Here is a 25,633-nt window from a genome sequence, read left to right on the forward strand (position 1 = left end):
GCGATGAGAGGCAGCGGGTAACTGTACCTCACAGTGATCTGATTGATACCTCGATAGTAATACACGGGCGCAGACCCCCATCCTTCTTCTTCACAAAAAAGAAACTTGAGGAGACAGGTGAAGTGGAGGGCCGAATGTATCCCTGCCCCAGGGATTTGGAGACATATGTTTCCATAGCCGCCGTCTCCTCCTGTGACAGAGGATACACGTGACTCCTGGGAAGTGCTGCGTCTACCAGGAGATTTATCGCACAATCCCCCCGTCGATGGGGTGGTAATTTAGTCGCCCTCTTCTTACAGAAGGCGAGAGCCAAATTGGCATATTCTGAGGGGATGTGCACGGTGGAGACCTGGTCTGGACTTTCCACCGTAGTCGCACCAATGGAAACCACTACACACCTCCCTGAGCACTTTCGTGACCACCCCTTGAGAGCCCTCTGTTGCCACGAAATAGTGGGGTCATGACAGGCCAACCAGGGTAGGCCCAGCACCACGGGAAACGCAGGAGAATCAATAAGGAAGAGACTGATTCTCTCCTTGTGACCCTCCTGCGTAACCATGTCTAGTGGAGCGGTGGCCTTCCTAATCAGCCCTGACCCTAATGGTCGACTATCTAGGGCGTGCACAGGGAAGGGCATATCCACAGGAACAAGGGGGATCCCTAAACTATGGGCAAATGAACGGTCAATAAAATTCCCAGCTGCGCCTGAATCTACGAGCGCCTTATGCTGGGAATGCGGGGAAAACTCAGGAAATGTAATAAACACATACATGTGAGCAACAGGGGGCTCTGGGTGAGCCTCGTGCCGACTCACCTGGGGTGACACGATAGTGCCCTGCCTGCTGCCTCGACTCCCTGAGGAACCCCCCCAGCAGCGACCAATAGTGTGCCCTCTGCGGCCACAGATGGTGCAGGGAATCACCCCTCCTCCGGTCACCCTAAATGCAGCACCTCCTAGCTCCATGGGCGTTGGATCGGAGGTGCTGGGGGATGGAACTGACGGGCCCCGATCCGGACGTCCGCGGGTGGCCAGCAGGTTGTCCAGCCGGATGGACAGGTCCACCAGCTGGTCCAACGTGAGGGTGGTGTCTCGGCAGGCCAACTCCCGACGGACGTCCTCACGCAGACTGCACCGGTAGTGATCGATCAGGGCTCTGTTGTTCCATCCCGCACTTGCGGCCAGGGTCCGGAAGTCCAAAGTGAAATCTTGCGCGCTCCTCATCCGACGGAAGTCGTGACAACAGGTCTGATCAAGATACTCGGATGATATCCGTTAATCAATCCTTTCTGAAAACCTGCCACATTTTCCTAATATAATCAAAGAATGGGTAAGCATGGGTAATATTATTAGAATCTATTTAGTATTTTTTACAGTAAACATTTATTTTCCATCTGGGATAAAGATGTTAGAACGGAGGATAGTTGAATAGGTTATCAGAGATCTGAAGGACCACAATAATAGCAAATTCCACAATAACTTTAATGTCAGCAAGTCTTCTGCTTGACCATAATGAACTCTTTGAAAGGTTCTGCCAGGTATTGTGTGCTTCCCTCATGCAGAGTTCAAGCTCTTTTGATTATACTGGGAGTCATTGAGTTTGTGAACAGAGCTTTGACTGCACAGTGCTCTTCCCTTAAAAGCCCTCGAAGCTTTCACATGGACCAAAATAATCTGATATTCTTCCTTGTCATGTTTGTTTCTTTTATCTGAATATCTTTGGTTTTTGGCAGAGACGTATTACTTTTTGGACCCATTGTGGACCCACGTCTTAGTAGATACAACTTGGCACTGTAAAATGTATTTATAGCGGAGCCATCTATCTAAAAGAGTAGATAAGATTGTCTCCAACTAGGGTTCAAAAAGTCCGGGAACGTTAAATAAATTCCCCGGTTTTCCAGAAATCCTGGATGGAGGATTCCAGATTTCCATCTTATTCTCTCCTGATTCTAGGAATCTTCCAACCGGGATTTCGGGAAACCAGGGAATTTATTGAAAGTTCCCAGAATTTTTTTAGCTCCAACTCAATTACTCAAATCAATGTTTTTGTGGGTTTGCATAATCTTACACTGACTTTTACAATTGTGTTACGAGAATGGCGCTAGAATGTATAGGGGCCATTTTACGGGCTATTTTGTGTGTTTCTTTGCGCTGATCTTAACTTTTCTTGTACAAAATGTTTCCGCCATAATTTCCTATGACTGAAAAGAGCTTCTGGACATCAGAACAGCGACCACTAACCCCGATTTGGATGAAGATTTCTTCTTGAATGAGTCAGCGGTGCAGGACGTACTGCACACCCCGGATCAGGCCCTGATCCCCAATACTCGGAAGAGAAAGTGGTACAGTTGCCGACGTGCGGGAACCCAGATGAAACTACGGAAGCGAGTAAATAAACCGCCTCTACTTTAAATTCTATTGGCAAATGTACAATCACTGGAGAACAAACTCCATTCGAGACTATCCTATCAACGGGACCTGAAGAACTTTAATATCCTATCTTTCTCGGAAACATGGATAATATTTTAGCTGTGTTTTCTATGCCTCGGCAGCGTTGGATAAGCTCAAGGGTGGTGATATGTCTCTTTGTTAATAACAGCTGGAGCGCAATCTCTAGTATTAAGGAAGTCTCGAGGTTCTGCTCACCTGACTTAGAATACCTCATGATAAGCTGTAAACCATACAATTTTCATCAATATTTTTCGTAGCTGTCTATTTAACAGCACAAACTGATGCTGGCATTAAGACTGCACTCAACGAGCTGTAAGTCCAGGATCTGCAACTGGATCCTGGACTTCCTAACCAGGTGGTAAGGGTAGGTAACAACACATCCGCCATGCTGACCCTCAATACGGGGGCATGCTTAGTCCCCCCCTGTACTCCCTGTTCACCCATGACTGCGTGGCCACACACGACTCCAACACCATCATTATGTTTGCCAATAACACGGCGGTGGTAGGCCTGATCACTGACGACGACGAGGCAGCCTATAGGGAGGTCAGAGACACTGCCAGGACAACAACCTCTCCCTCAACGTCAGGAAGATGTGGACTACAGGAACAGGAGGGCCGAGAATGCCCCCATTCACATCGACAGGGCTGGAGTGGAGCGGGTCGAGAGCTTTAAGTTCTTCTGTGTCCACATCACTAAGGATTTATCATGGTCCAAACACACCAACACAGTCTTGAAGAGGGCACGACAACGCCTCTTCCCGTTTACCATCTGTCACTTTATTTCTATTTATATGTACATATCTATCTCAATTACCTCGTACCCCTGCACATGTTTTACTTTTCAATTATTTCTCTATTTTCTTTCTCTCTGCATTGTTGGGAAGGGCCCGTAAGTAAGCATTTCACTGTTGGTCCACACTTGTTGTTTACGAAGCATGTGACAAATAAAATGTGATTTGATTTTCTAGTTTTGGATCCAATATATTTCAGGAAGGATCATCTTTTTGGTGTTCGGCAGGGCACACATTTTACAGATGGATTTTAACATGATATGTTGTAATATCTAGATTGATTGATCTCACATTTAACAATAAAGGTGTCAGCATACTTCAGTTTGGCTGGCGCCTCACTCGGCTAGGCGAACTGAACAAGTGTGCTCTCATACTCCTTTAAAAGACCTTCGCTTGAAAAACAAGAAAAAAGTGGCAATAGTACTGTTTGTCCATTTTGTAACCAATTCTCAAAATTGTCAGAATTTCATCTAAAATAATTAAAGAAATTGGTCATTAATTTTGACATTTTTGCAGAGGAGATCTTAGTCCCGCAAAAAAATGTGCATGAAAACGAGTCATCTCTTGTTGAATGACAACAAAGACATTATTTAAGAATCCCTACTGTTGACCAATCACAGACGAAGAAGGGGTGTAGACTTTGGCTCCGAACACTGGCTTGCCTCTAGAAAAGTGTCATGTGCCCGAGCAGCTGAAAAAATCCTCACCGAAGTCCAAAAACGAACGAAAACATCGCAAAATGTCATCATAATATATGCATGAACTCTTCTGAACTGTTTCGGCTGGGAAGCATGCGGACGCCGTAAGGATCATGAACTAGACCTAGGGCCACCAATGTTTTGTTAGACAGTCCTGTAAAAACCAAGCCCTTGGCTACAATGGCTTACCTCCAGAGAGGCTTTTCACAGGCATTCAACAGGAATTCACTAAAGCCTGTGAATGTCCCAATACAATAGACTGAAGGATTTGTCAGAGTAGATTAACTGAAAGGTGTCATGGGGGGATGGGGGTGGACTGTGACCAGTGGAGGAACATTGATTCAATTGACCTATCGCAAAATTCTAAAGCATGTTCATGGTTTGTTGCATATTGTTTTTGCTAATTTGTAACTCCTTTTGACATTTGTTTCTAATGATTTACAGGTGCGCATGTTTTAGACAGTTAAACAAGTCTGTCAGCTTTTGAAAAGGCCCCAGATTTTCAGAGCCCTTATTTGACCCCCACCCCCTCACCTCGTCTGTCTTCAAACGTCCATCTAGCCAGGGAGGGGGGTTAATGTTTCAGGAATCTGCCACCTCCTGGCCTTTTGTTCCCCCGACCCCCCACTGCCATCAGAACCCACTTCCAGCGTTTGTTCTTTGAAAGGGCCCAGGAGTTGAGGGAAGGAGCCAAGGAGGAGGGGGGGGGGGGGGGCAGTATCCCTACACATTGATATGGTACTGACCCTGTGAGCACAGATGTTGAAAAGACGTTGGCATTTGGTTCGTCCACCCTGGCCTTGATTTCAATGTCCATCCAGACCAAATCTGAACCCATCATGGACGTCTATATTTGGTTCAGTTTTGGTCTGGTTCACACCGGACTTGATTTGGCCCAAAAAAAGGTGTCTATGATTGGTTCAGATTTGGTCCGGACCGGCTTTGATGTGGCCCAAACATAGACATCTATGATTGGTTCAGATCCAATTTTGGACAGCATAGAACAGTTAAGTATAGTAAAGAAAATTTGAGTATAGTACACTAGATTACAGTATAGTGGAGCACAGCATAGTAGAGTACAGTATAATGTTCTATATTGTACTTTACTGTACTTTACTCTACTAAAGTACTTTACTGTACGGCATAGCACTCTATTGCACTCTTCTGTGCTCTATGTACTGTGAAACATATGAAACCGATGTGAAATGGCTAGTTAGTTAGCGGTGGTGCGCGCTAATAGCGTTTCAATCGGGTGACGTCACTCGCTCTGAGACCTTAAGTAGTTGTTCCCCTTGCTCTGCAAGGGCCGTGGCTTTTGTGGCGCGATGGGTAACGATGCTTCGTGGGTGTCAGTTGTTGATGTGTGCAGTGTCCCTGGTTCAAGCCCAGGTTGGGGCGAGGAGAGGGACGGAAGCTATACTGTTACACATAGACGTCTATGATTGGTTCAGATTTAGTCCAGTCCGACCAAATTTGGTCTTGTTTGGGGTGGAGCTGATTAGAATAATACCCAGCATGCTTTGCAAGTGTTCATTTTAACATTTACATTTAGTAATTTAGCAGACGCTCTTATCCAGAGCTACTTACAGTCAATGCATTCAGCTAAGGTTAGATAACAACCACATATCACAGTCAAAGCAAGAAAAACTTTGTGTTAAGAGTTCTGTTGGTTGTAACTTTAAACATAATCAATGCAAGTTTTAAGCTTTTGAAAAGGCTAATGTGTGATGGCAAAAATAAGTGTTCCTGTCACGATTACCAGGATCAGTAGAGAGGCAGAGTCAGGTGCAGGAGACAGAGGTCCGGAGTAATAGTGGGTTTTAATAGAAAATCCGGGAACAACACAAAAAGCCGAAAGGTAAAGGGCGCACATAAATTCAACTAGGGAAAACACGTTCCCAAAACAAAAGACGCACGGGGCGCAGCCCGGTAAATATATATAACAACGAGCGCAGCACTCACTCACAACTGTCCAGAGTTGACATAAAACAATCCCGCACGAAATCCTGAACTAAAAAGACACACTAAATAACCTAACTAATGACAGACAAGAAACAGGTGCGGATCAGACAGACAAAACCAAAAGACACAGAAACATAGATCGGTGGCAGCTAGTAGGCCGGTGACGACGACCGCCGGGCGACGACGACCGCCGAGCGCCGCCCAACCGAGGAGGGGCGCCACCTTCTGTGGATACTGTGACAGTTCCACTCTGTAATATTGAATTGGCTCCATTTTCTTTTAATTGGAATAAAAATGTTTGAATGTGATATAATTCTTTCTTATTTGACATGTAGATACAAGTCTAGATACAAGTGATTACTGTTATAATCTCCACCCGGCACAGCCAGAAGAGGACTGGCCACCCCTCATAGCCTGGTTCCTCTAGGTTTCTTCATAGGTTTTGGTCTTTCTAGAGAGTTATTCCTAGCCACCGTGCTTCTACACCTGCATTGCTTGATGTTTGGGGTTTTAGGCTGGGTTTCTCTACAGCACTTTGAGATATCAGCTGATGTAAGAAGGGCTATATAAATACATTTGATTTGATTTGAATTGATGTACAGCCGTAGAAAGTTAGAATTTTTTTTTATTTCAACGTCTGGAAAATACGTATTTTCAACTTTTATTCAGAACCGTCTTTTATATGTAATTTTGCTCGTAAACACCAGGTGTTCTCGTGTGTTTTTATTTTATCTGACCTAGTATTGAATCTGTGCTCTTTTTAAGATTATATTCTGGATTTTCTGTTTTTCTTACCTTTTAATATTGAATACTGCATTTAAATGCTAGTAAAATGAAGTGCATGCTCTTCAACCGATTGCTGCCCGCACCCGCCCGACTAGCATCACTACTCTAGACGGTTCTGACTACTCTAGACGGTTCTGAATATATGGACAACTACAAATACCTAGGTGTCTGGTTAGACTGTAAACTCTCCTTCCAGACTCACATTAAGCATCTCCAATCCAAAATTAAATCAAAAATTGGCTTCTTATTTCGCAACAAAGCCTCCTTCACTCATGCTGCCAAACATACCCTCGTAAAACTGACTATCCTACCGATCCTTGACTTCGGAGATGTCATTTACAAAATAGCCTCCAACACTCTACTCAGCAAACTGAAAGTAGTCTATCACAGTGCCATCCGTTTTGTCACCAAAGCCCCATATACTACCCACCACTGCGACCTGTATGCTCTCGTTGGCTGGCCCTCACTACATATTCGTCGCCAAAACCACTGGCTCCAGGTCATCTATAAGTCTTTGCTTGGTAAAGCCCTGTCTTATCTCAGCTCACTGGTCACCGTAGCAACACCCGTAGCATGCGCTCCAGCAGGTATATTTCACTGGTCATCCCCAAAGCCAACACTTCCTTTGGCCGCCTTTCCTTCCAGTTCTCTGCTGCCAATAACTGGAACGAATTGCAAAAATCACTGAAGCTGGAGTCTTATATCTCCCTCTCTAACTTTAAGCATCAGCTGTCAGAGCAGCTTACCGATCACTGTACCTTTACACAGCCAATCTGTAAATGGCACACCCAACTACCTAATCCCCATATTGTTATTTATCCTCTTGGTCTTTGCACCCTAGTATCTCTACTTGCACATCATCATCTGCACATCTATCACTCCAGTGTTAATGCTAAATTGTTATTATTTTGCCTCTATGGCCTATTTATTGCCTTACCTCCCTACTCTTCTACATTTGCACACACTGTACATAGATTTTTCTATTGTGTTTTTGACTGTATGTCTGTTTATGTGTAACTCTGTGTTGTTGTTTTTGCCGCACTGCTTTGCTTTATCTTGGCCAGGTCGCAGTTGTAAATGAGAACTTGTTCTCAACTGGGCCTACCTGGTTAAATAAAGGTGAAATATATATATATTTTTTAAAGTTAAGGACGAGCTTGCAAATAAGCATTTCACTGTACTGTTTACACCTGTTGTATCCTGTCCACATGACAAATGAACTTTGATTTGAGTTAGCAGACGATTTGCAGACGTTTTTTTTGTGTGAATGTCGTCACTGTGGTTGAAAGTGTGATGTGTGCACAGGAGGTTGGTGTCACCTTAACTGGGGAGGATGGGCTCGTGGTAATGGCTGGAGCAGAATAAGTTGAATGGTATCAAATACATCAAACACATGGTTTCCAGGTGTTTGACGCCATTCGCTCCGTTTCAGACGTTATTATGAGCCGTCCTCCTCTCGGCAGCCTTCTGTGGATGTGTCACCTCATTCTCCACAGGTCTTTGTCAACGCTTGATTATTTCACTTCACACACAATGAATTATGGAAATGGTTGTAATCTGGCAATGGGCTACAGCAAGGTGTTTGGGGTTGATGTTGTTGAGGGATGTCATTGTTGAGGGAAAATGTACTTGATACGATTGTGATGTGTTGTTGTCTCACCTAGTTGAATGCACTAATTTTAAGTAGTTCTGGATAAGAGCGTCTGCTAAATGAATTAAAAGTTAAAGGCACCTCATTGAAATTATCAACAGCAATCAGATGTTACCAGGCAGCAAATGTGTGTATTGCTATTCTACTTCAGGGTTTGCCGTTTTGCCTTGGACATGTACAGAATTGTCCTAGCCTATGTTGTTGTCAGTATTTGCATAGAGAAACTCCTCTCCAGCCTCTGAAAAGCGATTCATGAAGCTACCTTTATGGGGAAGGGGGAAAGTATTCACCCGCTTTTGTTTGTGCCGCTGGAGCCACAGCGTAGTTGTTTGTTTAGATGTGTGTGTGTGTGTGTGTGGTCTGAGGAGGTATAACTTACTGTCCGGTAATTTGAACTTTAAAATACAAAAAGAAAGCTTATCCAAATAATCCGGCAATCGTTTTGTAGGGTTGGTCACCTGAGTAACTAGCAACCAATCACATGCAGCTCCATGACAATTGGGCAAAACAAAAGTTTGAATGAGGTTGAAAGCTAATACAGTACCCACAACTAAGGAAAATAGCATGATTTGGCAGAAGGAAAATCCAAAACTTGCTAAATAAGCCTACTACAATAGATCATTCCATCCAAGCACACACACACACACACACACACACACACACACACACACACACACACACACACACACACACACACACACACACACACACACACACACACACACACACACACACACACACACACACACCTAGTAATGTCAGGGCATAGGAGAGAGCTAGTTTGAACACGTTGTTGCGTTTATTTCCCACAGGATTCAAGCTGAAGGATTTCCTCCACGACAATGAGACCCTGTCCACTTTTCTTCTGCGAAACGCCTCCTTCTCGGAACACGCCATGCACCAGATCATTGAGGCCGACGTGAACTTGGAAAAGGTAAGAGGGAAAAAACACCCCCCTCCCAAAGTTCTATGAGGCATAGGCCTATCACTACGGTCAGTTCAGTCGATCATGGGCACTATTAGAAGCAGTGTAGTAGTTGCTGAACATTCCCATTCCCAGTAGCAGATATAGAACAGGTCAGTAGTGTTTCTGGGTTAGATTTGTTGGAGCACATGTGAGTTAATTAAGTCTGTGGCCCTTTATTTCAGGGACATAACCCTTTAGAGAAAGGACAGAGAGAGGGTAGAGATGTCTAAATGTCTACTGCTGTGTTTGAATGTGATGAAGCAGGGAATACACCAAAGGGCTACTGTAACCTTCACCACTGGAGAGTTTTTACTACAAGACATCCTCTTCCACTGTCTTTGTTCACTCCTCAAAAACATGAACATATATATATATATATATATATATATATATATATATATATATATATATATATTTGTTTTCTTTCACAGTTTTAGAAACTGCCATCTGGTTTTTCCTATTCTCTTTTTTCAACCCATTAAAGATATTTTAAAGGTTCAAGGTCTCCTGTTATGATTTCCCGCTGTAGGCCTATGTGGAAATAATCTCAACAAGGCCTTATTCTTCAGCTAAATGGATTACAACAATTTGATAGTGACAATGCCCTCACATTACACACACAATCCAGCAGCAACATGAAGCAATGGGAATCTAGATACAGTATGTAAACAATTCAGGTCCTAATATTGCTCCGTGGTATCCAACCCCGAGATGACAACATGTGTACAACTCCAAAGTCACACGCCCTTATCCCATGTGTGTTTCTCAATTCTGTTCTTTCAGTACCCCCAAGATTACGTGTTTCAAATTTTTGTTCGAACCCTGCACGAGCACATCTGCTTAGATGAATGAAAAATGTGCAACTTTGGAGGGTTGAGAAATACTATTCTCTGCTTGTCTTTAGTCATTGCTACATTACCCATCGACCCTTCTCTCCTTCCCTCCAGGTGCTGATCAAAGGCTTCGGTGTCCACCTGAGGGACATGTGCAAAAGCAACGGCACCAGTGTGGAGGACTTTGTGACCATCACAGACAGCGAGGTGTCCAGTCTGGTCCAGGAGATCCTCTGCCGGTCCCCAGGCTCCTGGCTCAACCAAGCAGAAAGCCACTTCCTCAACAACCTGGACTTCCTCAAACCAATACGGGTAAACACAAATGGGCTCTAGGCCCATTTCATAATTCCATTCTTTTACTTTTTAGATTGTTGTGTATTGTTAGATATTACTGCACTGTTGGAGCTAGGAACACAAGCACTTTGCTGCACCCGCAATAACATCTGCTAAATATGTGTATGCGACCAATACAATTTGATTTGATTTGAGGTAGAAGTTAGCCACGAGACACTGATCTACAGTCAGATGGTCAGTTTTAGCATAGAAATGTCAGAAGATCCCATTACGAACTTTACACACCACATAAGAGATGTTCCTACCATCAGAGGTTTTCCACATATTTTCTAGGTTATTGCCACCCAGGGCTCAAAGACTTTTCTGTACCGCTGCCTCCGAGTCAAATGCCGTACTCCACGGACACGTAGAGCAAATCAAGTGCACCTATAGGCCTACGGCTGGCCAATCGAGCGCACAGCAAAGTTAATACTGTGATATTTCAAAACTTTAAAACCATGACGAGAGAGACTGTTAACAAATACAGCAAAGCTGTTTACATGTTTTATGTGGAATAGACACCGGCTGGGATGCGGTTTTAACAAATCAGCATTCAGGATTAGACCCACCTGTTGTATAATTACACGAAGAAGCCATAAAATGTGCTTCAGCCAACACTGTAGCTGCAATGAATATCAAAGTGTTTCAAAAGGCCTATATTATTAGTATTAGCGGCTTGTATCTATTTGAATATCAAGGAGTATTTCACTTTCTCTGGTCATAAGATTAACAACATGAATTTGTGGATGAGGCAGAAATAATGTGGTGAGAATCGAGTTTCGCCATCAGCTGGAAGACCGTGTCCCCTTTGTGGTCACGGTCAGTCTCAGCAGAGCTGAGGGAAACTGAAACTGACCATTAGATGCAGGCCCCATTAGTCCAATAAAATAAAAATCATTATTTCAATGTTTGATCACTCAGCTGTGCCTCAGTCACAAGTAATACAACAACTGATCTATTACCGGTGTGATCATACCTTCATTTTTAAATGGTCTGAGAACAATAACATTGGCAGGGCAATTCAAGCATAGCCAATATGCGATGATAATGTATTGGGCCTATAATCTACTATAGCCTACTATAGCCTATAGCCTACTGCAGAAACCTGTTTTTAATAGGTTAATGTTGCATAGGATTATGTTTTCTAAGTCATGTTAAAAACAAATCTGAGCAGTAGATCTCGACTTGCATTTTGACCCAGAAAAAATTTGTGACCACTGCAATAAAGGAATGAATGACTGATCTTTTGATGTTCTTGAAGAGACAATGCTACAGTTTTTCAACGTAGTGCTTCTCAATAGGAAAACAGTGCTTTTACAAAAGGTAGAAATATAATATTCCACAAATTACTTTGTCATTTCAGTGACAGGTATTTGTTTCAAAATGTTTGCCTTTTCAACAACGTATTTCCAGAGTTAATAGTTTCAAGTGCTCAGCATGTGCTTAAAAAGTAGCTAGAATTCATATGGGCCCAATATAGACTTGATCTCAATCAATGAAAAAAAAAAGCTTTTCTGGTGCTCCTAAATTTTATGTTGTGCTCCAATGCTACCAATAAACATTTTTTAATTTAGAGCTCTGTTGTCACCTGGCCACAGGGTCGTATAGCCATGGGTTACGTTGACATTTGTCTGGGGTTATTTAACGTGGCTTTGGGCAGACCCTATTGATCAGAACTCTAGTTGTTTTATGGCCCCTTCTAAAAATCTGCTGCTTCTAGAGGAGCTGTGAAACCAACGGAGGCCACCCAGCAAGGCGGGGACGGCCCAAATGAGTTGAACTGTATTTATCAGCAAATCAGAAACGTTCTCTGAGAGGGAGGGGATTGCAAAATTTTTTTAAAAAAATGCATGAAATATATTTTAAGGGCGCCAGCCAAACTGAAGCATGCTGACACCTTTAGGGACTTTGGAAAGGGGAACTTACCCCTCCCTCGTAGCTAGTTGATATAGTGGCGAGGATCAATTCTCATCACAACAGAGACCCAAAATACTGTCCCACCACAAAGCCCCCGTCCCATGGTTGTTTTTCTCCACTGAAGACCAGAGCCAGGTGACCTAATTCACTGACGTGCACAGTGCCGAGAACCAAACAAAGCGTAGGGGCCCGGGGAAAAGCAGAGGCTCAGAAAGAAGGGGGTAAGCGTAGGCGGAGGCATGTTGTTGCTTGTCCCTGTCGACCCAACTCTGGAGATACGTTTGAAAACGAACTGCCGTCAAATAGAGGATTTGGCCACAATCTTTAAACGTTAGTCATTCATGAGTATCACTTCTCTCTGAGTCATAGTTTACAAAGGTACATTTTAATTCGACACCTTAGCACCAGTGCAAGGGAAATATATCATTAACATCCTTGCAATATGGTAATTTTGCCCAGAGAGTAGACCATTCATTGAATTCCAACGGTCAGAAATTGCATGATCAAGTGTATCTTGTGTAATGTTGACAGCTTGTGAACAAGGTTCCAGGAAATCAGTCAGAGAAGTGTGCTTTGTTATATATAAAAGTGCTTAGGATTGTATCACCTTGTCATTCAGATACAGTATGACTGCCCACAATGATAAACATGGAAGAGTCTAGGGCAACGTGTTATTATGTGATCCCTGTCCCCATTTTGACATGCCACAGCGGTCAGTTTCCCTATTCATATGATAACAAACAGTGTGTTTGTGTCCTTCTTATGGTTACTGTTTTTGTAGCCTTTAGGGAACAAGACATGGTAAACAAGACGACAAGACATGCAGGGTGCTATTAAATCAAAAACGGTTCACAGGGTTTCCAAGAGCAGTTCAAAACATTGCTGTGAAGTTTCTTTTTCCGATGTCCATTCAGTGTTGCGGGGAGATTCAATAGCACACAACGCAAGCTAATAGTTTGTATGGGAAAATGACTGCATACTGTATAACCCTTATTGAAAGGGTCTTCCTGTGAAAATATGTGTTAGGAAGCTGTGGTGTGGGGGTGTTTTGTAACCGACAGACTGTCGCTGTCCGTCTTTTCGACTGTATGTGCGTGTGAATTGACACTTCTTCGCTCCTTCCCCCCTACAGAAAGATGTGAGGGCTGACCCTGAAGCTGTCCAGCAAGTGGCTGAGGCTACAGACAACCTTCTGGAGAGCCTGGGGTCCCTGGCCATTGAGGTGGGCATCACTCTCATCATTACACTAAACACATTTCTGACAGCTAGAAAGGTTTCTGCTACTGCTGCCTCATTTCCTAGCAGGCTCTCTCATGCATTGAAAATGGTTATGGTCTTACATTTGGTCATTACGGTTATTGAGGTTAACCTCGTCATTTAGAAGCATTATCAGTTGTTCGATGTGTCACCAGACGGAGACCCACAGAATAAGCCCCCTCGTAGCCAAGTGCATTTCCTGGTATTTTGTCCATTTTTTGTTTTATGTCAACCATAATGAGCTCCCCTACCTTGCATCAGCAGCGAAGCAGGTTACTCTTGGCAGGGCCACAGACAGAACCTTAGATGTATAGGATGAAAACATCAATGGAGTTTCTTTATCCCATCATTACAAGATGGCCGCCAAGAGCCCCCCTCCCCGACCTCATTTCCCCTGACTGTACTTCTTGCATCTGGTCTTCTTTGAAGTCCCACAGCATAAGGAAGTAGAGGCTGGACTAAAACTTTATGTAGTGTTTTTCTGCCCCCTTCAACTCCCTCCTGTTTGTTGCCTGATAACCTTCTGACCCAATTTGTTGGATTTGTTTGGAATTGTCCCCTAGACGTTTGAGCCACAGCTAAATGTCAAGGACAACTGTTTACCAATGTTCTAATGTGATGATAGTCAGACACATTTATATGTTTCAGTTTGAACAGGAGAATTTCTCTATTCTTGCTATTTTCTTGCTTTGTCAGTTCTACTCTCCTCCACAGTGGTAGAAAAAGGCCCTTGTAAGTGACTTGGCAGTAACTGTATAGGTATCCAGTGTCTCTGAGTCCAGATAGAAAAGCTCCTTTTTTCCTTGGGAGATAGATGACTGGGAACAGCTGAACAAAGAGGAAAGGCTTTCTAAACAAGTTAGCGGGCTGGTCAGCATTTACCCAAAGGAAAATGTACTCAAGTTGACTGATTTACACTACGAGGTGAATGCATGCCCCTATGACAACCACCAGGAGGTTTTAAGACTCGCTCGACCTTACCCAAGTATGTTGGCTGTGTTTTCTCAACCAATCAGTGCTCTGTTGAATACTTTGGGGCAATTCCACAGTAACAGAGTGATGCTAAGACTCAGATTTGTGTCGCTTTAAAATGTACGCCAAACAAAAGCAATGATTGCATAGTTAAACGAACCATACAATTCTATGCACAATGACGACTTTTAATAATTTCCACCGAAAATTTCACAAAAAAACATTTGCTTGAAGAACAGTGCAGATGCAAAGTTTGGTAAGAGAATGACGGCACAAACAGCACAAACCGCCATTCTGTTACCAAACCTAGCACCTGCGCTGTTCTTAAAGTATATAGTTTTTTGTGAAATGTTCAGTCGCAGCATCATTCTGTTATTGTGGAATTACCCTTTACTTACAATAATAACATTTAATTAAATCAATCAATCAAATCAATAAGAACAACCCCTATAAGTATACCTTGATTCTTATGTTTGCAAACTAATACAGATGTAGGATCTTATTCTGAGCCAGTTTGCTACAGCAGGAACATAATCCTGCAGCTACAGGAAATGTGAATTATTAGGTGGATTATAATGAATGGACATTTTAGTAGGGGCTGATACATTTTTCGTGAGGGCAAATCAAGTCAGACATTTCTAAGTGTAAATTACAAACTATATACGCCTTTTTAAAACTCAAATACAGTACAAGTTAGCATTTCCTGCTGTGCATGAAAATTCTCAGCAACAAAAGAGTGATCAAATGAAGACCTTACATCTGTATGTTGCAGCTGCATACCCATGTCATAAGCTATGTATGAATGTTTATGTAGTGTTTATGAAGGCTCTTAACTAAACTAAAGTATGGTTTACAGTCTTTAGGGCAATTACATTTAAGAGTTTCTAAACAACCCCAGCATTCTGTAGACACAAACGTTGTTGTGCTTTGTTCCCTGCTAAGCCCAACAATGTATCTGAAGATGTCAAGAAACGCTGAGCCACTAAATATGACTTGTCCTGGTTTGGTGCATTACCCTGGGGTTATGTTGGGGTATGGCCCCTCCTACCTTAACCAACCCCCCGCAGACACCTCTAGAGGGGTCCAGAGCTGCTGTCATATGGTTATGACTGTTTGTGTGAGAGTTCAGTGTGTACAGCTGTTTCCCCCGCATCTCTCACGTACACACACACACACACACACACACACACACACACACACACACACACACTCTCCATTCCCGGTGCGTTGCCGGGGCTAAATTGGAAGCATGTGACTGCCTTCTTGCTGATGTGGCCGGGCTGAGTCAGGTCCATCTGTACAGAGAGGAGGGAAGGGGAGGAGACAGAAGGGCCTGACTGGCATGTATGTAACCACATTGTCAACTAGACTCTGGGAGAGTCGCCAGTCGGTAACACCTCTCTCCTCCTCTGCCTCAGTGATGAATGACCGAGAGTCATCTTTTCCCCTCAAGCACTTATCTGGTTCTCTTAATCCTGACTTTCCTTGTTTCCTAATGCTGGGTGAGGATACAAGCGTTGAGAGAGAGAGCAAAATAAGGATAGAAAGAGAGTGAGAGAGAAGAGGGCAAACGTAGAATGGCAAATCTGCCACAAAAGATTCTAGCGTTTCTGTGCAGACATAAGAGTGTACATTTGTTAGTACTGTATTGTGTTAATGTTGTTACAAGGTGTTGAGCATTACGGGGAATTAGGACAGTTAGCACACAAGCTTTTCAGGCTTCTTGTGAGATCTGTTGTTGTGTTTTCAATGCTCCTAGTCTGCTCAGAGTCTCTCCCTTTTTATAATCCGGTATCAAAATCAAATTGTGACCAGAAATGCAAGGCAGCAAAATCAAGTTGTTGTAAAATGCTCTGGTAAGCCGAACTAAGAACCAAGGTAGCCAATAGCATAATAGATCAATAACGCATTAATAGACAAGGGGGTGTGATTTATGATGGTTTTTGCACGGCTGTATTGAGGTCATAGGTAGAAGGCGAAGCCTAAAGTATCAATCTGTTCACATACAGGAAGTAATTCCATCACATTGACAAGTTGCCTCATAACAATATGTATCCATGTCAACAAGCTGGTCTCGAATCACAATGAACTGCTCCAAGTCCAGGTCACAGTCCCACCTGCATCCTACAAGATGACCCCCTGACCCCATTTGCTAACATCACAACCCCTTGTGTCCAAATTAGCTGGCCAGCATGAAGAGTTGGAGCGACCTGCGTAACGAGATCATCTTCCTCACTGAGAACGCCACGTCCTCCCCCAGCCACATGTACCAGGCCGTGTCGCGCATCGTCTGCGGCCACCCCGAGGGCGGCGGACTAAAGATCAAGTCCCTCAACTGGTACGAGGACAGCAACTACAAGGCCCTGTTCGGCAACCACAACACAACCGACGGAGAGGAACCTATCTCTGCCTACGACAACGCATCCAGTAAGCAACTTCTTCTTCGTGGTTATCTATTCCCTGATTGCCAAAACTGTTTCGAGGATTGTTGTGACATCCTGGTCTAGACTGGACGTCATTGTTCCTTCTGTGACCCCTGCAGCTCCATACTGCAATGCAATGATGAGGAACATGGAGTCCAGCCCCGTATCCAGGATGATCTGGCAGGCCCTGAAGCCTCTGCTCATGGGCAAGATCCTATATACCCCTGTCACTCCCGCCACACAGAAGATCATCCACGAGGTGGGTATCAGTAATATTATACAGCTTAGTTACAGCATATTGTTGCACTTCATCCAGAGTTCATTTCGGCGTTAAGTAGTAGTTTTACTTTAGCTTGTCTTAAGCAGAACACTAACTGTCCCACTCTCACCCTCTTCCGCAGGTGAACAGAACGTTCCAGGAGCTGGGGGTCCTCAGAGAGCTGGGGGGCATGTGGGAGGAGGTGAGGCCCAAGGTCTGGACCTTCATGGAGAATAGCGAACAGATGGACCTAGTAAGGGTATGTCTGACTTATCTGTTGTCTCTACTACAGCCAACATCACACTTACACTTAGTGTACAAAACATTAGGAACACCTGCTCTTTCCATGACACAGACTGACCAGGTGAATCCAGGTGGAAGCTATGATCCCTTACTGATGTCACTTGTTAAATCCACATCAATCAGTGTAGATGAAGGGGAGGAGACAGGTTAAAGAAGGATTTTTAAGCCTTGAGACAACTGAAACATGGATTGCGTATGTGTGCCATTCTGAGGGTGAATGGGCAAGACCAGGGCTGTCAAACTTATTCCATGGAGGGCCTAGTGTTAAGACCCAGACAACCAGGTGAGGTTGTTCCTAATATTTGGTATACTCAAGGACCGAGCACGCCCTCATTCTCATCGACGGGGCTGTAGTGGAGCAGGTTGAGAGCTTCAAGTTCTTTGGCGTCCACATCACCAACAAACTAACATGGTCCAAGCACAACAAGACAGTTGTCAAGAGGGCACGACAAAACCTATTCCCCCTCAGGAGACTGAAAAGATTTGGCATGGGGCCAAGCTTCCTGCCATCCAGGACCTCTATACCAGGCGGTGTCTGAGGAAGGTCCTAAAAATTGTCAAAGACTCCAGCCACCCTAGTCATAGACTGTTCTCTCTGCTACCGCACAGCAAGCAGTACCGGAGCGCCAAGTCTAGGTCCAAAAGGCTTCTAAACAGCTTCTACCCACAAGCCACAAGCCATAAGACTCCTGAACATCTAATCAAATGGCTACCCAGACTAATTGCATTGCCCCCCCCCCCCCCCCCCCCTTTACGCTGCTGCTACTCTCTGTTATTATCTATGCGTAGTCACTTTAATAACTCTACCTAGATGTACATATTACCTCAATTACCTCGACTAACCGGTGGCCCCGCACATTGACTCTGTACTGGTTTACCATGCCCAAAGGGATATTCAATGTCTGCTTTTTCATTTTTCTTACCCAGTTCCTGCCCTTTGCGAGGCATTGATAAACCTCCCTGGTCTTTGTGGTTGAATCTGTGTTTGAAATTCACTGCTCGACTGAGGAACCTTACAGATAATTGTATGTGTGGGGTACAGAGATGAGGCAGTCATTTAAAAATCATGTTAAACACAATAATTGGACACAAAGTGAGTCCATGTAACTTATTATGTGATTTGTTTGGTACATTTTTACTCCTGAACTTATTTAGGCTTGCCATAACAATGGGGTTGAATACTTATTGACTCAAGACATTTCAGCTTTTCACATTTCCACTTTGACATTATGGGGTATTGTGTGTAAGCCAGTGACACAAAATCTCTATGTAATATATTTTAAATTCAGGCTGTAACACAACAAAATGTGGAAAAAGTCAAGGGGTGTGAATACTTTCTGAAGGCACTCTATGTTACCCTTGTAGGGCACCTTTGAAATTATTTTGGAATGGCATCAGTACATAGTAACTCAGAGACACACCCAGGACATGACACAGTAACATAGCAAAACAAGAAAATACATGATTATAAAGTAACGTGGTGGTAAGCAGCCATTTCAGATGGTCAACACTGGCATCTTGTGGAGGGATGTGGGACAGTGCCACAAAGTCCTCAGCTACTCACAGCTACTTTCCTGCTCTTCCTCCCTCTCTCCCAGACCCTACTGAAGAACAATGGAACCGCCAGGTTCTTCACCTCCCAACTGGCGGGCACAGAGTGGACCGTGGAGGATGTCTCCAACTTCCTGACCAAACATTCAGAGGACACACGTCCCCACGGCACCGCCTTCACCTGGAGGGAAGTCTTCAACGAGACGGACCAGGCCATCATGAGCATATCCCGCTTCATGGAGGTCAGTGTCTCTCTTTCTTCGCCTGTATGTCTGTCCGTTTGTCTCCGTCTTTGTCTGTGTCTTCTTTGTCTGTCTGTATCTCTTAGTCACTTTCTCAGTCCCAGAAAAAAAATCCCTTTCTGGTGAAATGGCGGGCCAGCACTACTGGCGGGCCAGCACCTTCTGCAATTAATTGCATCAAGTGAAACTGGACCAGAGCTTTGGTTCTGAAGGTTTTCATTCCAGTCATAGCCCTCTCTGAGGAAACAGTAGTCAGTGGCAGCCTCTGTATAAAGGGAAATTACAGATAAAAACACAGTTGGACCAGTTAGCTCTGAACTTGACGAACTCTCCATTTAAAGCCTCCCCATCCCACCTTTCAGCATGTGAATGGATCTGCTTCAATGGAAAACATCACACTCAGTAGTCTTGGAACAGATGAGGATAGGCCTTTAACGGATGTGTTTGTTTACAGTGTGTAAACCTGGATAAGATGGAGCCCGTGGCCAATGAGGAAAGGATGGTCAACAAATCCATGGCACTCCTGGACGACAGGAAGTTCTGGGCGGGGATCGTGTTTCCCGACATTGAGGCCAACAGCTCTGAACTGCCGGCCATTGTCAACTACAAGATCCGCATGGACATTGATAATGTGGAGCGCACCAACAAGATCAAAGACGGGTAATGTTGATTCAAAGCTTCCCAATCTACCTACTAGATGTATTGGACAGTGTTTTATGTCTGTGCCATTGGGTCCATTTTGAACATTCACTTTGTTTGTTGTGGAGAGGGGTCACTTTCAACTTTTTTGTTGTTGTTGTTGGTAAAATAATAATTTGATGTGAACATTGCTTTTGCTCTCTCCTTACAGATATTGGGACCCCGGTCCTCGTGCCGACCCCTTTGAGGACCTGCGCTACATCTGGGGCGGCTTCTCTTACCTCCAGGACATCATCGAACACAGCATCATCACGGTAGTGACTGGCGCCAAGGAGAAGACGGGAGTCTACATCCAACAGATGCCCTACCCCTGCTACGTGGACGACATGTGAGTCACACCGATTCCGCCTTTAGACCTGGAATCTGTCTTGAACGGCAGCATACCACAAGCTTAACTGCAAGGCTTCAAAATGGCTTCCATTTCCTCCTTTGACCAGCTTCCTGCGGGTGATGAGTCGCTCCATGCCCCTCTTCATGACCCTGGCCTGGATGTACTCTGTGGCCATCATCATCAAGAGCGTGGTTTACGAGAAGGAGGCGAGGCTCAAGGAGACCATGAGGATCATGGGATTGGACAACGGCATCCTGTGGTTCAGCTGGTTCATCAGCAGCCTCATCCCCCTGCTCATCTCCGCCAGTCTGCTCGTGGTGCTGCTCAAGGTGCTGCGTACCAGGATTTAGCATGAAGACGATGTTTTGTATTGCGCTATTTCACTGATATCAGTATTGCAATGTTTCAGTGATAATAGCTTTTATCGATATTTCATGTTGACGTGAGCCTTGACTCGATCTGATCATTGTATCACGCTCATCCCAACTATGAACTAACCATTGAGCATCCTCTTCTCACTCTCCTACTATCAGATGGGGAACCTGCTGCCCTACAGTGACCCCGGTGTCATCTTCCTGTTCCTGGGTTCCTTCGCCGTGGTAACCATCATGCAGTGCTTCCTCATCAGCACCATGTTTGCCCGTGCCAACCTGGCGGCAGCCTGTGGGGGTATCATCTATTTCACCCTCTACCTTCCCTACGTCCTCTGTGTGGCCTGGCAGGACTACGTGGGCTTTGGGGCAAAATTAGTCGCTGTGAGTCATGCTTTTATAGCTAGTCGGATTTTTGAGTTGGTGGTCATTCAACGTGACATTTTATGAGAGGAGCCGCTGTCATTAAGAAGTACAGTGTCACTACAAATAGGGAAGCTTTTTTCTTCTTTTGGCACATTACTGACTTTTTGGGCTTCAGGCTCAGCATCTTATTGGCATTGATGTTGCATGTGATGTTAAACCCCTCTCTCTCTCTCTCTCTCTCTACAGAGCCTGCTGTCCCCGGTGGCCTTTGGCTTTGGCTGTGAGTACTTTGCCCTGTTCGAAGAGCAGGGCATCGGCATCCAATGGAACAACCTGTTCAACAGCCCCATGGAGGAGGACGACTTCAGCCTGACCACCGCCATCATCATGATGTACTTTGACTCCTTCCTCTACATGGTGATGACCTGGTACATCGAGTCCGTCTTCCCCGGTAGGTGTCCGTGAACTGAACGGTTCCACTATAACGGATCCGTTTGGGTCCCATTTTGATGGGCTTATGTTGAGGCCATTTCCATTGTATTGTTTTGTTTTGTGTTGCATTGTTTTGTTGTCAGCGTTGTCTAAATGTATGTGTTTATTGTGGTCTCCTTCAGGTCAATATGGTATTCCCAGGCCCTGGTACTTCCTCTTCACCAAGTCCTACTGGTTTGGAGAACGAGACAACAGGAAGACTGACTTCAGTCAGAACAAGAGAAGAAACTATGAAGGTAAAACCCAGATTTAACGCTGATGCAGAGCAACTGAGTATCCACAAGGTGGCGATATAGATCCGGCACAAAATGTGGTGCGGTTGTGAGAGCGAATTAATTTGAGTAGTTGTATGTGTTTTCAAGGAAATGAAAACGGGATGGTCATTGTACCCCATTCGATGGACATTGTGTTGTGTCTTCAGCTGTCTGTATAGAGGAAGAGCCAGCCCACCTGAAACCTGGCGTCTTCATAGAGAACCTAGTCAAGGTGTACCCGCACGGGAAGAAGCTGGCTGTGGACGGGCTGACTCTGGGCTTCTACGAGGGACAGATCACCTCTTTCTTGGGCCACAACGGAGCAGGGAAAACCACCACCATGTAAATGCAATAACGCACAAGGAGTTCCATCTGTGAACAAAAGCCCACACACGTATAATTGAGTTGAATGTTAAGTTGATACAATTTTAATGGAGTAATCTAATATTTGCTCCTTTGTCTGATTCAGGTCGATTCTAACGGGACTGTTTCCCCCTACCTCTGGAACTGCTTACATCATGGGCAAAGACATCCGATCGGAGCTGAGCGCTATTCGACAGAGTCTGGGCGTTTGTCCACAGCACAACGTTCTCTTCAGCATGTAAGTGTTCCATATCCATCATATGAACCACCAGTTGTTACAGAAAGTTAATTCTAAATTACCAAAAGCATTTAAGTAAATAGTTACATTGTTTTCTTATGAGTAGTTATTGTGTGGTTGTTTTGGGCTTTGGCCAGGCTGACCGTGGAGGAGCACATCTGGTTTTACGCTCGTCTGAAGGGTCTATCTGAAGAACAGGTGAAGTCTGAGATCGAACAGATCTTGATAGACACTGGCCTGCTGCACAAACGCACTTCCAAGACCAGCACACTGTCCGGAGGGATGCAGAGGAAGCTCTCTGTGGCTCTGGCCTTTGTCGGGGGGTCAAAGGTTGTGATTCTGGACGAGCCCACCGCTGGGGTCGACCCCTACGCCCGCCGGGGCATCTGGGACCTCCTGCTCCATTATCGTCAAGGTAACCACTAAATCCTTACCTATTTTTAGCATCTATGCTTAAGAAATGTCTGAAGAAATGAAACCATTTAGCTGTTAGGGGAGTTCTGTGTGGTAACTGACTGTTTCCCTCCTCCTCTCTAGGTCGTACCATCATCCTCTCCACCCACCACATGGATGAAGCGGACATATTGGGCGACCGCATCGCCATAATCTCCCATGGCAAGCTTTGCTGCGTGGGCTCCTCCCTCTTCCTGAAGAATCAGCTGGGTACAGGCTACTATCTGACCCTGGTCAAGAAGGGCCCAGAACCTTCCCTCAGCTCCTTCCACAACTCCTCCAGCACCGTCTCCTTCACTAAGAAGGAGGAGGATTGTCCCTCCGAGAGCAGCTCTGACGCAGGCCTTGGCAGCGAACACGAGAGCGAAGCGGCCACCATCGGTAAGCATTTGACACATCATCGTCATAATCCTATGGCAAAGAAAATAGGCCATTGCAATACAGCATGGTATGTTGTCAAATGAATAACCTTTTGTTTATGACACTCAACCTTTGTGCAACCCATAGAAACTGCCCAGGCTGCATCCATCTGTGAAAGTGCCTTCGTGCCCCCCGACGTCTCCCTGATCTCAAGCCTGATCTTCAAGCATGTCCCAGCCGCCCGCATGGTGGAAGACCTGGGCCACGAGCTCACTTACATACTTCCCTATGGCGCAGCCAAGGACGGAGCCTTCGTGGAGCTCTTCAAGGACATGGACGACCGTCTCCCCGACCTAGGCATCTCCAGCTACGGTGTCTCCGACACCACCCTGGAAGAGGTACTGGAATCGATTGTTGAATAGATCGTGTGTTGGATTTACATAGTGTGCTTTTCCTGAAAGGGCTTAACATTTTAGAAGTAGCCCAAAAACCCGCCACCCACAACCAATACATGTTTTACCCACAACATAGTTTTCAAACTTGTCCAGTATGTCAGGAAAATCGAGAACATGGCAACCCTGGCTGTGAGCCTATGGGGTATAGTGTGTTTGATTCCTTTTTTTTATGTCTCGTCCTTGTAGATTTTCCTGAAAGTGGCAGAGGACAATGGAGTTGACACTGAACTCCCCTCTGACGGTACCCTCCCCATGCCCAGACGTCGCATACATCATGCTTTTGGTGCAGGAAATGCCTTTGGTGGAGACCACCAGAGCTGCCTTAGACCCCAGATAGACGATGACAACAATGAACATAACGACTCGGACGCATACCCAGAATCCAGAGAGACAGACTTCCTGAACGGCTCGGACGGTAAAGGCTCCTACCAGGTGAAAGGCTGGAGTCTGACGAGGCAGCAGTTTGTCGCCTTGATATGGAAGAGGTTCCTGTATGCTCAACGCTCCAGAAAAGGTTTCTTTGCTCAGATTGTGCTCCCTGCGGTGTTCGTTTGCATTGCCCTGGTCTTCAGTCTAATCGTCCCGCCCTTTGGAAAATACCCCAGTCTGGAGCTGCAGCCGTGGATGTACGAAGAACAGTCCCTCTTCATCAGTGATGATGCCCCTGAAGATGCCAACACACAACGGTTATTAAGTGCCCTCACCGAAGGCCCTGGGTTTGGAACGCGTTGCATGGAAGGGCAGCCAATAACGTGAGTCTCAATATGTCAGGGTTTCATAAAATAGCTATTTGTTAGTTTCCATTCGCACCATTTCTCCTGTCTTTAAGGAAATACATATGACGGATAGGGACATATTTTCAATGTTCTTTTGGAGATAAGGACTCTCAATCTCTCTCTCCCTCCTCCCTCTCTCTCAGTGACACTCACTGTACGATGGGTGACGAGGACTGGACCATACCGGAGGTTCCGGAGAGCCTTCTGGAACTGTTCCGCACGGGAAACTGGACCATGGAGGTTCCGTCCCCCGCATGCGCCTGCAGCTGTGACGGCCGCAAAAAAATGCTCCCTGAGTGTCCTACTGGAGCCGGAGGACTGCCACCACCTCAGATGAAGATCAGCGAGACAGACACCCTGCAAAACCTGACCGGCAGAAACATCTCTGACTACCTAGTAAAGACCTATGCAGAGATCATTGGGAAAAGGTATAACTTTCCTACATTTCATGTCTTTTATCGCTCTTATAACAGTGCTATGACATAGCATGCGCAATAACTGAGTTGTACAAGTCTTTTTGTATACCTGTCCAGCCTAAATTGACATTAACTAATAATGCTTCATTTTATCTTTTCACAGTTTGAACAACAAGATCTTTGTGAATGAATTTAGGTACGGTGGCTTTTCATTGGGCGCCAGGAGCACTCAGGTTCTCCCCCCAGCTGGCGAGGTTGATGACGCTATCGCTCGAGTGAGGAAGATTTTCGAATTGGAGAAGGTGAGACTTCCATTCATTCATTCCCACATTCACAGAACCTCGGTTTCTGCCACTGAACACAACATCACTGCCACCAATCTAAACCATTCTTTATCTTCAGGGTGCTGCCGCAGACCGATTCCTGGAGAGCTTGTCTAGCTTCATCAATGGTCTGGACACCAAGAACAATGTCAAGATTTGGTTCAACAACAAGGGGTGGCACAGCATGGGAGCCTTTCTCAACGTGATGAACAACGGCATCCTGCGCGCCAACCTGCCCCCTGGCAAGGACCCCAGCAAGTTTGGCATCCGCACCTTCAACCACCCTCTCAACCTCACCAAGGAGCAGCTGTCCCAGGTGGCACTGTAAGTACCCACGCCA

General features: G+C 45.1%; 1 protein-coding gene across 2 annotated transcripts in view; it reads left to right on the forward strand.

The window, feature by feature from the left end:
- Positions 1-25,633, forward strand: part of LOC106611642 (phospholipid-transporting ATPase ABCA1) — a 47,216-nt gene that overhangs the window by 13,121 nt on the left and 8,462 nt on the right. For both annotated transcript variants that reach the window (XM_014212065.3, XM_014212064.3), the window contains 22 exons: positions 9,152-9,273; positions 10,254-10,451; positions 13,522-13,611; positions 16,802-17,045; positions 17,161-17,300; positions 17,443-17,559; positions 19,202-19,396; positions 19,851-20,056; positions 20,247-20,423; positions 20,533-20,755; positions 20,960-21,181; positions 21,410-21,614; positions 21,778-21,891; positions 22,077-22,251; positions 22,379-22,510; positions 22,648-22,925; positions 23,048-23,344; positions 23,471-23,721; positions 23,965-24,530; positions 24,698-24,982; positions 25,134-25,272; positions 25,373-25,617. In XM_014212065.3, the coding sequence (XP_014067540.1) occupies positions 9,152-9,273; positions 10,254-10,451; positions 13,522-13,611; positions 16,802-17,045; positions 17,161-17,300; positions 17,443-17,559; positions 19,202-19,396; positions 19,851-20,056; positions 20,247-20,423; positions 20,533-20,755; positions 20,960-21,181; positions 21,410-21,614; positions 21,778-21,891; positions 22,077-22,251; positions 22,379-22,510; positions 22,648-22,925; positions 23,048-23,344; positions 23,471-23,721; positions 23,965-24,530; positions 24,698-24,982; positions 25,134-25,272; positions 25,373-25,617 (4,621 nt within the window). The remainder of the gene's footprint in view (positions 1-9,151; positions 9,274-10,253; positions 10,452-13,521; positions 13,612-16,801; positions 17,046-17,160; positions 17,301-17,442; positions 17,560-19,201; positions 19,397-19,850; positions 20,057-20,246; positions 20,424-20,532; positions 20,756-20,959; positions 21,182-21,409; positions 21,615-21,777; positions 21,892-22,076; positions 22,252-22,378; positions 22,511-22,647; positions 22,926-23,047; positions 23,345-23,470; positions 23,722-23,964; positions 24,531-24,697; positions 24,983-25,133; positions 25,273-25,372; positions 25,618-25,633) is intronic.

Source organism: Salmo salar, chromosome 09 (genome assembly GCF_965601325.2).
Source record: "Salmo salar chromosome 09, fSalSal1, whole genome shotgun sequence".
NCBI classification, from domain to species: domain Eukaryota; kingdom Metazoa; phylum Chordata; class Actinopteri; order Salmoniformes; family Salmonidae; genus Salmo; species Salmo salar.